Genomic DNA, 16131 nt, shown 5'->3' on the forward strand with positions numbered 1-16131 from the left:
GAACCAACTCGCCCGATCAAAGGCGACGTTTCCCTTTAATGGGAACACAAATATTTGATTAGAAGCCTACAACAGCTTTAATTAGTATCATTCATTTTTGAGAATCATCTCACTTCGAATGCAAGTGGCTATACAAAAAACCGTTTTAAGAACAATCGAATCAAAAACCAAAGTGGACTTGTCCTTTAAGTCCAATTAAAGTTGCAACAATAAAGCAACATCCCACAGATGTCAACGAATTGTTATTTTTGAGGACCGCCTACGGAAAAAGATTAAAGGCAGTGGACACTATTGGTAATCTAATCATCAAAATAATTATTAGCATAAAACCTTACTTGGTAACAAGTAATTGGGAGAGGTTGGTAGTATAAAACATTGTGAGAAACGGCTCCCTTTTAAGTGGAGTAGTTTTCGAGAATGAAGTAATTTTTCACGAATTTGATTTCGAGATCAAGCATCTGAACGCACACAACTCCGCGTGACAAGGGTGTTTTTTATTTCATTATTATCTCGCAACTTCGACGACTGATTGAGCTCAAATCTTTACAGGTTTGTTATTTTATGCATGTGTTGAGATACACCAAGTGAGTAGATAGTGTCCAGTCCAATGTCGTTAAATGATGCACAAACACAATACAATGTAACAACAGTTATCTGCGTGGTGCTATTTGAAACACTGCTTCTTTTAAAAACATTTGACACCTTTGGTAATATTGTCAAAGACCAGTCTTCTCACTTGGTGTATCTCAACATAAGCATAAAATAACAAATCTGTGAACATTTGAGCTCAATTGGTCGCCAAAGTTGCTGGACACTGGACACTATTGGTAATTGTCAAAGACCAGTCTTCTCACTTGGTGTATCTCAACATAAGCATAAAATAACAAATCTGTGAACGTTTGAGCTCAATTGGTCGTCGAAGTTGCGAGATAATAATGAAATAAAAGACACCCTTGTCACAAGAAGTTGTGTGCTTTCAGATGCTTGATTTCGGGATCTCAAAATCTAATCATGAGGTCTCGAAATCAAATTCAAATAAAATATGTTAGTGAGAAATTACTTCTTTCTCGAAAACTACGTTACTTCAGAGGGAGCAGTTTCTCACAATGTTTTATACTATCAACAGCTCCACATTACTCGTTACCAAGTAAGTTTTTATGCTAACAATTATTTTGAGTAATTACCGAAAGTGCCTACTGTGCCTTTAATAAATGGATGACAAGTTTTATAAAAATCATGTCCTACATAGATTTGGTGAACGTGTGCTGAGGCATTTCGATTACGTCATTTCTAGTGTCAGGCAACACGCTAAATGGATAACCTTCGCCGCCAGTTTTATCGACGCTTTCTGGTTCTTTTCGGATCTTTGCTGGGATTAAGAGCATCAGAAAGACTGGGATGAAGAGGATCCCATGCAAGGTACCTAATGAAATCACTAGAAACATTGTCTTGAAGAATGTCCGGAAGATGTAAGTGTCTGAGAAGGCGAGGATTAAGATGCCTAGAATAGTGGAGAGGGATCCCTGCACGATTGGCATACCGAGGGAGTAGAGGGCGTGGATGGCGTTCTCACGACGTGAGCCTTGATTCCCTGATACGTAGGCGTAGCTAATGTGTGCGGAGAAGTCCACACTGAAACCTATGCAGATAATGAGGTTTGTCATGGAGATGTTATCGAGGTTCACATCCCAGTGGGTCATGAACCCAATCACCCCAGTCACGATGGATGTTAGGGAAAGAGTGACGAGGATAGAACAGATTGGGTTTGGGATCATCAGCAGAGAAACAATCAACATGGCGCCTACGGCGATACCAAGGTTCTGCATCGTGTTCGGGAAGATGGCGATAAACTGATCGAAGAAAATGAAGGTAGGATGGTAGACAATGGCTGGGAGCTCAGAACCTTCGGCTATGGTTCTCAAATCTGTCATCATGGTGCTCTCTTTAGTTGTGGAATCCAAGTCTTTGGTGGTAACAAAAAATCTGGAAATCTCGATACTTAGGCCATCGTCACTGAAAACGATGTCAGGGGAGTACCGTTCAAAGGCGGGGAGTTTGAGGAAATGATTCCGTAGAGTATCTACAAACTGGGCTTGGGTTGGATCCCTCAGGTCAATCAATTCAAGGTAGGCTCGGTAATCACGAAGCCAAGATACAGAAAGACCCTCAGTTTTGTTGTAGACATATTCACTGTCCTCAATACTAACTAAGGTTGTCTCCATTATATCTTGAATGCTTGGGTGCCACATATCTCTGGGCTCAGTGAACATTAATGCAATTTGTGGACCGTAGGACGTAAAGTAAGCACGGGCGTCGTCTTTATAGTTGGCCGCGTAAGAGTTATCCCGTGCAAGATTCCGTAGGCTCAGACCCATTTGAAGCTGTGTGCATCCATACATGGCGGTAGCCAAGTACCCAGCGTACAGCACGACAGTGAACACCGCCATCAACGGTCTTGTGATGAAAGGCCCGTAGTACTTCTTGAAGAATATCATCAAGGCATGATCATTGGTCTCTTCGACGCTGATGACAGAACGGTCCTTGGATGCACCACCTGCGCAAAATAAGGTGTATGCCTTAGACCCTGACTCCTCCTTAGATCGCACCTTATTACACGACAAGCAGTGTCTGTTAGCTGCCTCCCGCCTACCAGTCAGCACCATGCACGCACCGAAGAATGTTAGCTGATACAGGTAGTCAACCAGCACTGCTGACCCCAAATACAAGCAGAAAATGCGTACGGACTGGAAGTAGGTAATGGTCCCAACTCCAAATGCCAACGCGTCAGTTACGGACGTGATCGTGATGGACATAGCGGCCTCTGAGAAGGCTTCGCGCATGCGTCCTTCTACTGAAAGTCTAGTGTCAGTTTTTCGCCAAGCAGCAACCATGATGAACATGTCATCCACACCAATACCTGCAAAGTTAAAGCAAAGGTCAGTTTAACATTACATTAACTTCATGCTTGTATATTTTCTTAAATCCTCGAGTGCGTAAGAATCACGTGACGTTGTAGAACCTTGGCATTTGAGATCTAAATATACTAGCAAGATACAGAGGAATAAACTTAGCAACTCATTTGTGAATAATTATAATTTTCGATTAATAATTGGGCATGGATAGTGGCAAAGGTTCCGAGTAGGGGATGCCATCACTTTCAGCCCACTCTTGATACAACACCGATTGTGACCAGAGGTAGCTCTATTAATTCTCACTTCCTTATTCTGCTATAGAACAACCTTTACTTAAATGATGTTTGAAGCTTTGCAAGGTGTGAATGATAAGAGTTAAATGCAGTGGACACTATTGGTAATTACTCAAAATAATCATTTGCGTAAAACCTTTCTTAGTGACGAGTAATGAGGAGAGGTTGATGGTGTTAAACATTGTGAGAAATGGCTCCCTCTGAAGTGACATAGTTTTCGATTTCGAAAAAGAAGTAATTTTCCACGAATTTGATTTCAAGACCTCGAGTTTAGAACTTGAGGTCTCGAAATCAACTATCTAAACGCACATAACTTCGTGTGACAAGGGTATTTTTTCTTTCATTATTATCTCGCAAGTTCGATGACCGATTGAGCTCAAATTTTCACAGGTTTGTTTTTTATGCATATGTTGAGATACACCAACTGTGAAGGCTAGTCTTTGACAGTTACCAATAGTGTCCACTGCCTTTAACTACATTAATAATAGTAAACTTGCGGGTACAACCATGTATTAAATCTCATTTGAGGGAGTGTTGGCTCTGAAAAGAGCCAGTTTGGTCTCGACGTTTCGAACTGTATACATGTACTCTGCTCGTCTTAAGGAGAAAAGTGTGAAACTTTGACTTACCAAGGATAAGGAAAGGCGCAGCGCCAACAATGTTGGCGTAAGGTACACCGATGTAGCTCATGAGACCGAACGAAGATACCAGCGATAAGCACGCTGATAAGACGCCACATGCAGCTAGGCACGGCTTGCTCCTAACCCAGTCAAACATCATACAACTCAAGATGGTGAAAAATATGAAGACAGAAAAGGTGATCGAGAAATCCCTGATAAGGTTGGCACTAGCTGCTGTCAGCTCATCTTCAAGAGACGTAGAGACGAAACGGGTTACTTGTATCCCAGCTGGCTTGAATGCAGATACGACGTCAATGAAGATCTTTTCCCACATTGCTCCCCGAAGATCGTCTGCTGTCTCCTCATATAGTAAGAGGTAAGACAGCAGGACAGCTTCTCCCGACAGTACCTCATCAGAGGAGCTAGAATTGAAGGTAACGCCTCCAAGTCCTCCGCCAAGAAAGAAAACTGTGTCTGCAGTTGGTCTGTGAAGAGGGTAGGTGAGAGTGGTCACCGGAACATTCGACGAGTTATACCCGTACACAGCCAGCAGAGCATTCTCGTTGCATACACCATCTATCTTGATACAAAGATCAAGAAACGTGTACTCAGTGTCATTTTGAAAGACGCTAATGTTCATGATCATATCGTGTAGATTTATCATTTCTTGAACTGCACTTTCGGTCAGGACGTTCCCGCCATTTTCCATCCGAATGATAGCGTTGCCATACCGTGTCACACTTCCAGCCAACGGGTCGTCCTTACCGTTCTGAGCGAATAGATTTTCCACCGTTGCCCGATCCGTTTTGGCCTGACCGTTCTCCGGAGTGTATAACGCCTCTACGTTCTGTTCCTCGGTCAAGAAAACGATACCAGCTCCAAGTGCTCCTGCTAAAAGCACGGGCAAAATTAAGAAGGGAAACGGATGCCTGGCGATGAAGCCTCCATAATTGAAAAAACATAACCTTATAGCCTTTTCAATGCAATCGAACGCCATGATGTTATTCAGCAAAGTTTGCACGCACAACAAAAGTTATCCAGTTTGTGTGGGGCCTTATTACACGCTCAATGAAGCTATTTACTTTATTGGGATGCTTCAGTTGGTGTGAGTAAAAAAATAAGCTATGCTGCTATTATGTTGTTTTAGGTTGGTTTCCGCTGCAATACCTAACATTATAAACATGACACAAAACAACACAATATTCCAGTTGTGACTGATTGTATGATCGTGTCAAAATGAACTGTCGCCTTCTACAGAGGCCGCTGGTGTCCAGAGTGCCTTGATCACACTCCACCGACTTCATAAACTTCTCTATGACTATTCAAAACTAGGTAGGACACGGGTCAGTAGGACAAAGGAATTCCTTGAAATTCTATAATTATTATTGATCGTATACGACCATGACGTCAATCCAAATCCATCGAAAAAGCATTTTGTATGGACAAGGTCGCCACTCATCGTCATCGACCTTCAAATACCAACACTACCAAGGTCTTGTTGACGGCTACTGTGGTTTGGAAAAGTTCATGCAGTCTTTATAGAAGAACGAGGTTAAAAATTCACATCACTGAGAAATCAATTATTGCGAGACAATCACATAAAGCATACGTTGTTATCACTCACACTCTCACTCTATCCCGTAGCTAAATGCCGTACGGGGTACACCCCACCAGACTAACAGGGAGTCGAGCTCAATACACTTTTGTATACAAACAGGCCATAAAATATCATACATTATTGACAGATTTTTGGCATATAAAAACGTAATAACAAGTTATGGTATTTTACCATAACATACCATAACTGGTAAAAAGTTTTTACATGCAAAATGATTGTCGTCTCACTGACGGACTGAGACAAAATTCATTACATTGTTTTACTAATTTCTCAAAAACTACAGCACCTCATCAAGTAACATTTTAAGGGAAGCTTCCTAACTGATACCATCAGTATCTTCAAATATGTAGATTGAAGTCATGGCCTAGTAAAATTCTACCTCATACATGTAATACAAAGTTTGCAGCCCACAAGACTTATTTTAACTTGTTATTATCTTTTCATTCATAAATACCTCAGACAGCTCCGCTATTCTTATTGGTGGAGAGCGCGTCACGTGGGGAGTTTAAACGGTTGATAATGACCAGCTGGACTCTGTTTATAACCGGTTAGTCTTGGTGCAAAACGTTTCTTGTTACGGTCGATGCAGGCGCCACTATGCCCTATGCCTCTGCCTAGTGCCTCTATGCCCTGTAAGATCATGTCATATTATTGATTAACTTACAAACTGAGATGGTTGACATGGACCATCGAGTGAAAACCCACAAGAAACAGGTAAAACCACGGAGCCTTCCTCCATGATAAAACACCTATATCGTTTAGCATCAAATTCAACATGTTCTGCAAACTTTCAATTGAATGGAATACCTACAATGATTGGTTGTTTGTGGTTCCTACCAATTCAACTATGTTTGAATATTTAGTGTGACATCGTCAGAGTCTGTTTTTTGTTATGGCTCAATCCATAGTTTTTGTCAGTGATTTAATCAACATTCCATTTTGTGATGTTAACGTTGGATGTATAGGGGCCTACCCCACTCTTCAAAAAGAGTAACATGGTACCTAGGGATTAGTCAATATAGCGGTTCCAGCATCACGGCTCTAGCGTTGTCCTCTCCGTTAATAATTAAACACTGTATTGTGTACAAAATCTGGTTATTGTGGAAAGTATAATGGCAGTTCAGCTGAATTACAAAGGCACATAAAGCTCATGTATGTTTTAAGTAGGGCACATAGATCATGCGAAGGTTATTCCACAATAGGACGCCTAGCAAGTCAACATGAATTCACCGTGTTCACGTATCAGGCAACATCATGTCTTCTCATGCGTGAATACATCAACAACATCAAACGTTGAAACATGACTTGCAAGCTACTCACATTCTTTACGGTGTAGCGGTTATCCTGCACCGAACAATACACCGCTCTTCTACATGATTTGTTACGTAGTGTAGCGAATCCTACGAAAAGGTTACATAAAAGGCATCCTCATTGGTAGTTTTATTACGTACCATATACATTGATAGGTTGTGATAACGGTACTGACTACACCAATTATGTCCGAACTTTGTCAGCAATTCAAAGCTTGAACCTCGGACCCATGAGTTGAATAACTTCGCATGAACGTTCCGAGCATCGAGTCCAATTTGGGCCAATAATTGGTATACAATATTCAGGCAGAAGATAGCGTCAAGTGGTGAAAGACTACGTTACAAAACACGTCGTTGTATTAAAACAAGTTGACAGTTTGGTGTCAGTATGGAGAGGTGTGCGGAATGTTGCAGCCGACCAAAGCTGTCTGATCTAGGATTCCAGGTGGAAGATTCCAGTGTATTTTATCGTCCGCAGGTAGGTTATACCATCGATGACTGACGTACAAGGTAGAATTGTACCTCCTTAGTCAGATAGCTCCATGGTCAGATCATTGAGTGGAAGGGTCAACAGGGCGAAGACACACTCAGACCCGGTCTAATATATTAGAGATCTTTTATTGATCACCATTCAAATTATTCCGTTAAGAATGAATAAAACAGTTTGAGTGGATCGAATATCACTCTACAGCAACCCTCTTCATGTTGGCCATCGATTCACAATGAGGAACCAAAAGATTATTCGCTTGTGACACTTGTCGCCGCAAGGTTTTTGAAGATGGTGACACTAACACAAAATTCAACTGCTACTTAGGTATAGATATGACCAGACCTGGTGTATGATTCATTTTTGAAAGGGCAATGGCACAAACAAGGCATTTTCTCCTTGGTTAAGGGTACCCTATAGAATTACTATATTAACAGCAGCATTTTAAGGACACCAAGGTAATGGCCAGGGGCGGGGAGGATCGCATTTGTTGCCTTTGTGTGGTATACAGTGCCTATTTCCCTGAAAAGGTATCACTTTCACAAAAGTTTTACTATTGAACCGATCCGAATTAATAAGTAGAACAAGCTGCTATATTGGCAGTTACTCAGAATAATTGTTAGCATAAAACCTTACTTGAAACAATTAAGCAATGAAGAGCTGTTGACAGGTATAGCACATTGTGAGGAATGGCTCCCTTTGAACTAACGTAGTTTTCGAGAAAGAAGTAATTTTCCACTGAAATATTTGAATTTGATTGCGAGACCTCAGAATTAGATTTTGAGGTCCCGAAATCAAGCATCTGAAAGCACACAACTTCGTGTGACAATGTTTTTTTTCTTCCATTATTATCTGGCAATTTCAAAGACCAATTGAGTTCAAATTTTCACAGGTTTGTTATTTTGTGCATGTGTTGAGATACACCAAGTGAGAAGACAGAGCTTCTTAGGCTTATTATTTATTTCTCATTGCTTTGTACATGTATTGTTAATATTTAAATGCTTGTTATTTTGTTGTAAAGCGTTGTTGTACTTTTTTTGTGTAAGAACGCTATATAAATGCTTAGATTATTATTGTAACTGCAACAAAACATTCGCAAAATCTGATTATTTTGAAAGTAGACGATAGCAAACGTTATACGATTGCTAGTTCGCATGAAGACATGTTTAGCAGTTTCATTTTGTGTTTTATCAATGCATTTTAAAAGAGCATTGCTCAAAATGAGGCCTAGAAGACAACGACACTCAAAGGGATGTATCAAGGAAAATTAAATTACGGGAGAGAAGATGTATGTGCATTTCTCTTGAACTGGAAAGATTGTGAGATGGTGAAAATAAGATACAGGGAGTTCCAAAGTGAAGCATTGTGAAGAAAAAATGGCAGAATAGTAGGCACCTGGCCATTGGAACAGAAACGGTGAAGGGATGCGACCATAACGCACTGTACAAAACCTTCCCGGTTGAACTTGACCCGGATCAGGCTCCCGTTAGGCCTGAACCACTTCTGAGTCAGTGTGACCCGAAAGCTGTGTGACCCGAAAGCTGTGTCAAAATTACATTGTATAATGGTCAAAGTGACCCAGAATCCCATTTGAAAATCCAATTGTTAATCCCTTCCGGGTCAGCTTGACCCAGGAATTGGTCAGGTCCACTGATGGGATCCGGAGTCCGGGGTTACCTCTGACCCAAATAAAGGTGCACACACAAGGGATACATTTACGTGAAAATGTTATGTATTACAGGCCTTAGACTAGATAGAGAATGGACAAAACATCGAACAGAGAGAGGTTCTAGTGATTCATGATGCCAGGTCTGGTCACCGAATACTAATTAATATAGCTCACCAGTGGACTGTGAAGATCAATGTTTTACGAAGTGCTATTTTTTTACACTGTATTATTTTGTTTATCCATTTCCACAGTGGAGTAAGATCCCTTGGTTTGTATTTGTCATCTACCGTGTGGTCTTAGCGCTCTACTTTCTTGGCTACTACCTTGGCGACTCGATTCAGCAAGGAGAAACATTCAGTTGGAGATCGTTCCTCTATCTAACAACCCTGGCATTCATTGTCTTCATCATCTACCTCGTCATGGCTGCTGTGGTGGCGTTCCTTGATGGGTTTATTTCACGGAAAAGAAGTATTCCAGGTAGGCAAATTTAAGTCCGGAAATTAAAGTTGTATTAGCATTGTTTGATGTATGGTGGCCTCTGTTTGGGTTGGGTGTAAACAGATAAATTACCCAAACCAAAATAATGTTGTAGTAAACACATGCAGTTGCTTGGAGTCGATGCAAATAGGGACGCGACGGACAGGGCCAAGTGGAACCGAAGGGAGAAAGCAGGTCAACCCAGAACAGACTGCATGAACAACGGCCTTAAAACTGACATGCTGATATCCACCTTAACTCAAAATGGCTGCTACGTTCGGTGGGCACTCTACAAATTAATGGCATCACAACCACCTGTTTATGTCTGAAGACTTGAGGACAAGTCTTTGAATGCTTTTCGCGATGATTGCGTATAGCTGAGCTCTCACGCGAGACTTGCTGTTCTTACTGCTGCCCCTTTACGCGACTTTAGCTCCTGTGACTATACGGTACCAGAGTCGGGAGCGGAGCTGGAAGTCGGAAGTCTCGCGAGAGCAGAGTGATCGCGTGAAAGCTGTGACTGCCACAAGTGTGCTAACGGCTTGACCTCAAGTTTATTTTGTTTTCCTCTAAACACATGCAGGTATGAGAATACGACACAAGCTCCAATGGTTTCTTTTCAACACAACGTTCAGCGTGAATGTTATAGTCGTTGTAACCTACTGGGCAGTTTTGTATTCTCCATCTGAAAACTTCCCCGTCTTTAACAACATCAACGTGCACCTGTTAACCGCCGTAATATCACTACTCGACTTGCTACTCACAGCCACTCCGGTACGGTACCTGCACGTCATCTACCCGATTCTCTTTGGATTATCCTATCTGGCTATCACCTTGATAAACTGGGCTGCAGGTGGTGACGTCATCTATTTTATTCTGGATTACAGCAATTACCCTGGACTGGCTGCGGGTACAATTATCGGTGTGATTACAGGTGTTTTTATAATCCACGGTGTAGTGTGGGGCCTCTATAAACTCAGAATGTGGATTTGGGGAAGATTTGGGAACATTGAAATTGTGGACGACGAGATTAAGATTGAGGAAGCCCTTTAACGAAAATGGATAATGTCAATGAACCGGATAAAAGAATGTCAAACGATCCTCTTTTTAAACGTACTCGCCTTTTATGTTTCTGTAATTTAATGGTAGGCCTTGCTTTTGCAATCACCATGCATATACATGTGTAAGATCACTAACACGCTAACTACAGCTTAATAAGCCGCTAGCCCCCCCCCCCCCCCACACACACACACTGAATTACGCTCCTAACCTCATTATTCTGTTTACGGAATGCAAACAAAATTAATGAACGGGCGATTGCGAACATGGCCGTAGTCATTTGATGCATGACTCTCTGCCCACAAAAGCACAAAACCTATATTATTAATTTTTGTGCGGAGGTTCTTTCACACATCACACAGGGTATAACTCGAACTAAACAATAAATTATGATCGGTACAAAAAGGTTACACAAAAGGCGCCCAGGGATAGTTTTATGACGAACCATAATATTTATAGGTTGTGATAACAGTTTTAGTGGTACTGATAGCAACAATTTTCGGCAATTCGAAGCTTGAACCCCGGACCCATGTTGAATAAGTTCGTATAAATGTTAGCAGGGTATAATCTACTCATGACATTCTGATGTGCATTTATTTTAGATTGATTTTAGCATCAGTGGCACGTGGAAGACTTGTGTACTTCCCTGGATAACTCTACGTCAATATGTTTTTAGCGTTTGAAGATTTAAAGGCACTGGACACCTTTGGTAATAACTCAAAAGAAAATTAATCGTTAGCATAAATCATTGTGAGAAACGGCTCCCTCTCAAGTACCGTAATTTTTTAGAAAGAGGTATTTTGTCTCTAACTGAAGACTTCAGCTGAAGCATTTTATTATGCAACTGAAAGCACACAAAACATATGCAACAAGAGTGTTTTTCATTTCATTCTCTTGCAAATTCGATGACCAATTGAGCAATTTTTTTTAAATGTTTGTTATTTTATGCATAAAGTTATGTTGGAATACCCCACCAAGTGAGAATACTGGTCTTTGACATTTTTACCGAACGTGTCCAGTGCCTTCAAAATAAAAAAATAACAATAAAACTAAACTTTCAAAAAAGTAAGTCACAACTAGATTTATTTATTTGGGGTTGTTCGAACTTTGGTCAAAGCGGAACAAGAATGCACCGAGTCAATCTGACTGCAAGAAACTAAAACACAAACAAATCAACTAACGTTTGATCGCGGGTATTTCACCCCATAGCATGGTCTAAGTGAACCTTTTTAGTCCTAAAATGAAAACAGAATGTGAGGTGTAAACTCAACTGATGAACGATTTGTTTTCCTTTTTTCTTAGCTCTGTATAGGCCTATTTATTGGTTTATTGTGGTTAGGAAGATGTGGATTTTTAACATGATAGGAAGGATTCTCAAAGCTTATTTTAGTAGACAAGTAATGCATATACTGTATGTAACTTGTAAACTTTAATGTTGTGTATTATTTTATTGACATTTTAAAGTAAATTACATAATAATTAAATCAATAAATTATTATCATGAAAAAATAAATCTCGGAGTTATTTTTATCTGCTATTTGTAAACTTATTGTAATCACTACCTTGTTTCAGATAATAAGCGGTTTTTGTGTGCTGGCTAATGAGCAGTAACAAACACACAACAGCAAACCCTATAATAATAAATGACGAGTGCGGCAAAATAAGTTAACAAACTAGGCCTTTTCCGAAACCAAGGCTTCGGCTTCAGGCTCCGTCCTCTCGTCTGACACCCTGAACGTGTATACGCAAAGAACGCCCAATTTTGTCAAAACAACCGCGGGACCAAGCTAGCCTGACCCGAATCCAAAGCCGAAGCCTTTATGGTTTCGAAAAGGGCAAAAAACAAATAATTTTTTGGAGGGTGAATATAAAACTCGCGACTCGACGGGCACTGCGGTGTGGGCATTGGACTCGACCTCATTGCGCAGTAGAGGATTCATTATTCCTAAAAGTTCAAGAATCAATGATTAATTTTCCATTTACTGTAAAAAGATGTCGGACTTTTGTATTTATTGAGTATTTTTTAAAAATTTAGCATTTTTTGACTGTATGCCATGTATGCCCATTGATCTCCATTACATAATCGAGATGCATTTAAAAAAAACCTTGTGGTTGTGCATTCAGAAACTCTTGAGGGCGCACTTCACTTCGCTTCCTGCCATTTTGAAAGTCGATATGGAAACTGTAAACAACCTTTGGCAGTTCCTGGTTTTATCAACAAAACGAGTATTTAAAGACTATGCACCTTTTTAGATTATTTGAGGAAAAGAGATACAAACAAAAATTCACAACAAATTGAAAGGAAAGCTGAGCTGTCACGCAACGTAAACACTTACATCGTAAAATGGGTTCAGAATCGGAGAATAACCGGTCTTCTTCAGTTTGTTTCGAAGTGAATTTGTTGAGTAGTACGGATGAAGGGTCGCCAGTGGCCATTATGACGGCAAGTAAACCTCGGGCCAAGTGCCCTGCAAGGCTCCTTCAGCGAGAAACTTCTCGTAATAAGAAGAATAATGAGGACAAAGCTCTTAAATGGAAACAACGAATGGATAAAGCTGAGCAGAACAAGAAGGTTAATATATTTTTGTACAAATTAATTAAATTAAAGTAGTTTGTTATGGTAAGCTAAGAGTTAGCATGACAATCCTGACAATGACATGGGCATCAGCAAACAAAATGTATTACGCAAAATGTATAACGTTTGGAATTTGTTGAGTGTACAACTGATTTACTCAGTCAGTCATACATGTACATTAAGTCTCGTTCCTGCTAGTGCTAATAAATAATATAAATAACACAACCTCAGTTGAGTTGTCTGTTGAAAGGTAGTCACGGCTGTAAATAAAAATCTAAAGTAGTACAGCACCCCATGGTCTACAGAACTCCCAAGTCCTAGCCCTATTCTTGTTTTTCAGAAAAGGACTGGGCAACTAACAAAAACTGTTAAGACTACTTTTGGCTTAACCAGATGGGTAGATGATAGATAATGGGGAACGGTTTATGGGGACAAACAAATTGTAAATTTCCCCACTTGCCCCAGCCCCTGAAAAATTAAATTTTGACTATTAAGTAAAACTTTTCAGCTACACACAGTCTTCATATTATTATAATGAACACAATAAATGAAGTGAATTAGATTTATTGCAATGAAATTTGCATGGCTCTCACACTATAAAGAAATGCTTAAAAACCTGATAAACAAGAGCTAAAATCTGTCTTTAATTGAATCCACAGGATCTTGAGGCAGCTCGTCTCCATAGGATTCATGAGAGACAAGAATCCTGTCGCATCATGGCATCTAAGATGGAGAAGTTATTAGAGCAAGATGCTAAGAGGCAAGGAAAAGAGGGTACCCAGAACATCAAAGTAATGTCAAGGCGTGAGGCTGGAGCAATGGTACGGAGTGTACACAAAGACTTCAAACAATTAGGATCAGAGCTGAAAGAAAATCTTGGAGCAGATTGAATTGGCCTTGCTCTTCTCTTATTCAAAAATGAAGGGTGGAACCGAATTATAATTAATAAAATAGGAGTGTGCATTTAGAATGCACAGTTTCTGTCATCCCTCTTGGCGCCCAATTAAGATGGAGAGTGTTTGAAACAACTTCAAGGTGGTGGTGCATATTGCTGCCAGACTGTGGCAGAAACACTTTGACAAATCTCCTCTAGCCTCTTTTATAAATCCAATGGATTATTTTACCTGTATTACATAACACACTGGACCTACTGCTTTTCACTATCCGAAGGACGAAGCAATAATGGTTAAGTGACTTGCTTTTAAGGATTAAAGCGTCAGGAACAGGACTGGAACCTACTTACTGAACAGAAACACCAGAGCTTGAGTCCTGCTCAACTGCTCGGCCATAAGATTGCCACAGGCAACCAATATCATTGGCAATGAGATTGACAGTACACCCCTACTGCCTTAAGAAGTGTTCGAGTATATTTGGGGGTGAGCAAACCAAAGACAAATCTACTAGATCAGGATTTGAACCTACACTTACTGAACAGAAACACCAGAGCTCGAGTCTGGTGGGCTTGACTGTCAGACCATTAGATTCCACTTATAACAACAGACTCGAATATCATCCGCAATGAGATGGACAGTACACCCCTACTGCCCTAAGAAGAATTTTAAAAACAAAAGACAAATTAACTACAACAGGATTTGAACCTGCAACCTCCAGGTAAAACATGCTGGCGCTATTCCAACAGCTATTTCACCTGAATGTTTGCAGTCTTCCTTTTTTTTTCTTCAATATCTTTGTCAAGTCAGAAGCCAAGCTGACACTGCCATATAGCCAGGACTCGCACCAAAGTTAAGGATACAACCTGGTAGGTTGTAGTCTTTGTTGAAGACCTTCTTGTGTTGTTTTGTCACAATATTCTTCAAGATGGCGCTATAATCCTTGACCGTGTTGGAGAGCGGTTCACAATTTTTGTTTTGGTACCACATGCTGGCTACGCGTTCCACAGTTAAGGGATCCAGGAAAGTGCCATACCTTATGCGTATACATTGTACATGTACATGTATGCGATGGCCAGCATGTGGTAAAAAAAAAAAATTGCGAGCGGGTCACGGATGATAGCGCCCTCGGGTGGGTAAAAAATGTGACAAATCAACACAAGAAGGTCTTCAACCAATCATAGGGGAACATCTTAGGGGAACATTTTATGGGAATAGAGCTCTTTATTTAAAAAATCAAGCAACAGACCACATTATTATATTTAACTGACTGTAATGTTTTATTAACTTTTGGGGTAAACAAAAACAACAGATTTCAAATGTGAAAAGAATAACAAATGACCGAAAATGGTCCAACAATTTACGATGGAAGCAGAATGGTTATTGAAGCTTTTTCCAATCAGCTTTTGAAAAACAGTTCCAGGGGAACCCCATTATTTATCTCTGTCCAACCATGGTCCAAGTGTTATAGAAAAGCTGATACAGCGAAAAGGGGACCAGACTTTGATTACTTGCTGCAGGTTTGGGCCAGGAACATCAATTTTTAAAAAGTTGATATCTATGACTTCTTAATTTTACAAAAAATAAATAAATTCTTATGGTACACTTTGTGTATTTAATACAGGTATAAACGATTAACTTTCTCCCTGCAACAAAACAAGTAATTGACCTCTATAATTTTTTTAACATCTTATTTTGTAACAGCTATTTTAGTAAATGGTAAAGTATTTGCGGATGTTGAATCCAAGATACAAATTTTAACTAACACGCAAGTCAACAATGACTTTGAAGCAATTGCATACATTTGTAGATCTTGTAATGGCTGTTTCATCAGTTTGGGTACAACTTCTGTTGTTGGATGTTTTTCTGGAAAGAAAATTGTTTGAGTGTCTCTTGTTCTCCTTTCTTTGTTTTAAATGGCAATATCAGATGTGTTTTAAAAATAAATTGTGAACATGTAGAGATTTGAAGGCGAAGTTAAAGGCAGTGGACACTATTGGTAATTGTCAAAGACTAGCCTTCACAGTTGGTGTATCTCAACATATGCATTAAATAACAAACCTGTGAAAATTTGAGCTGAATCGGTCACCGCACTTGCGAGATAATAATGAAAGAAAAAAACACCCTTGTCACGCGAAGTTGTGTGCGTTTAGATGGTTGATTTCAAGACCTCAAGTTCTAAACCTGAGGTCTCGAAATCAAATTCGTGGAAAATTACTTC

At 40.0% G+C, this 16131-nt stretch overlaps 3 protein-coding genes across 3 annotated transcripts; 2 read left to right on the forward strand and 1 right to left on the reverse strand.

Annotated features, from left to right (window-relative positions):
* Window positions 1-1241: 1241 nt before the first annotated feature.
* Window positions 1242-4822, reverse strand: LOC117290039 (patched domain-containing protein 3-like). Its single transcript, XM_033771273.1, has 2 exons — window positions 3835-4822; window positions 1242-2917 (listed from the first exon to the last, which is right to left on the reverse strand). Exons 1-2 carry the CDS (start codon window positions 4820-4822, stop codon window positions 1242-1244), a joined length of 2664 nt encoding a protein of 887 aa, XP_033627164.1.
* Window positions 4823-6842: 2020 nt separating this feature from the next.
* LOC117290863 (protein rolling stone-like) lies at window positions 6843-10581 on the forward strand. The gene is made up of 3 exons (XM_033772418.1): window positions 6843-7231; window positions 9161-9386; window positions 9970-10581. Exons 1-3 carry the CDS (start codon window positions 7142-7144, stop codon window positions 10437-10439), a joined length of 786 nt encoding a protein of 261 aa, XP_033628309.1. The 5' UTR covers window positions 6843-7141; the 3' UTR covers window positions 10440-10581.
* Window positions 10582-12631: 2050 nt separating this feature from the next.
* LOC117289881 lies at window positions 12632-15958 on the forward strand. The gene is made up of 2 exons (XM_033771069.1): window positions 12632-13017; window positions 13680-15958. Exons 1-2 carry the CDS (start codon window positions 12790-12792, stop codon window positions 13908-13910), a joined length of 459 nt encoding a protein of 152 aa, XP_033626960.1. The 5' UTR covers window positions 12632-12789; the 3' UTR covers window positions 13911-15958.
* Window positions 15959-16131: the final 173 nt, after the last annotated feature.

Source organism: Asterias rubens, chromosome 5 (genome assembly GCF_902459465.1).
Source record: "Asterias rubens chromosome 5, eAstRub1.3, whole genome shotgun sequence".
NCBI classification, from domain to species: domain Eukaryota; kingdom Metazoa; phylum Echinodermata; class Asteroidea; order Forcipulatida; family Asteriidae; genus Asterias; species Asterias rubens.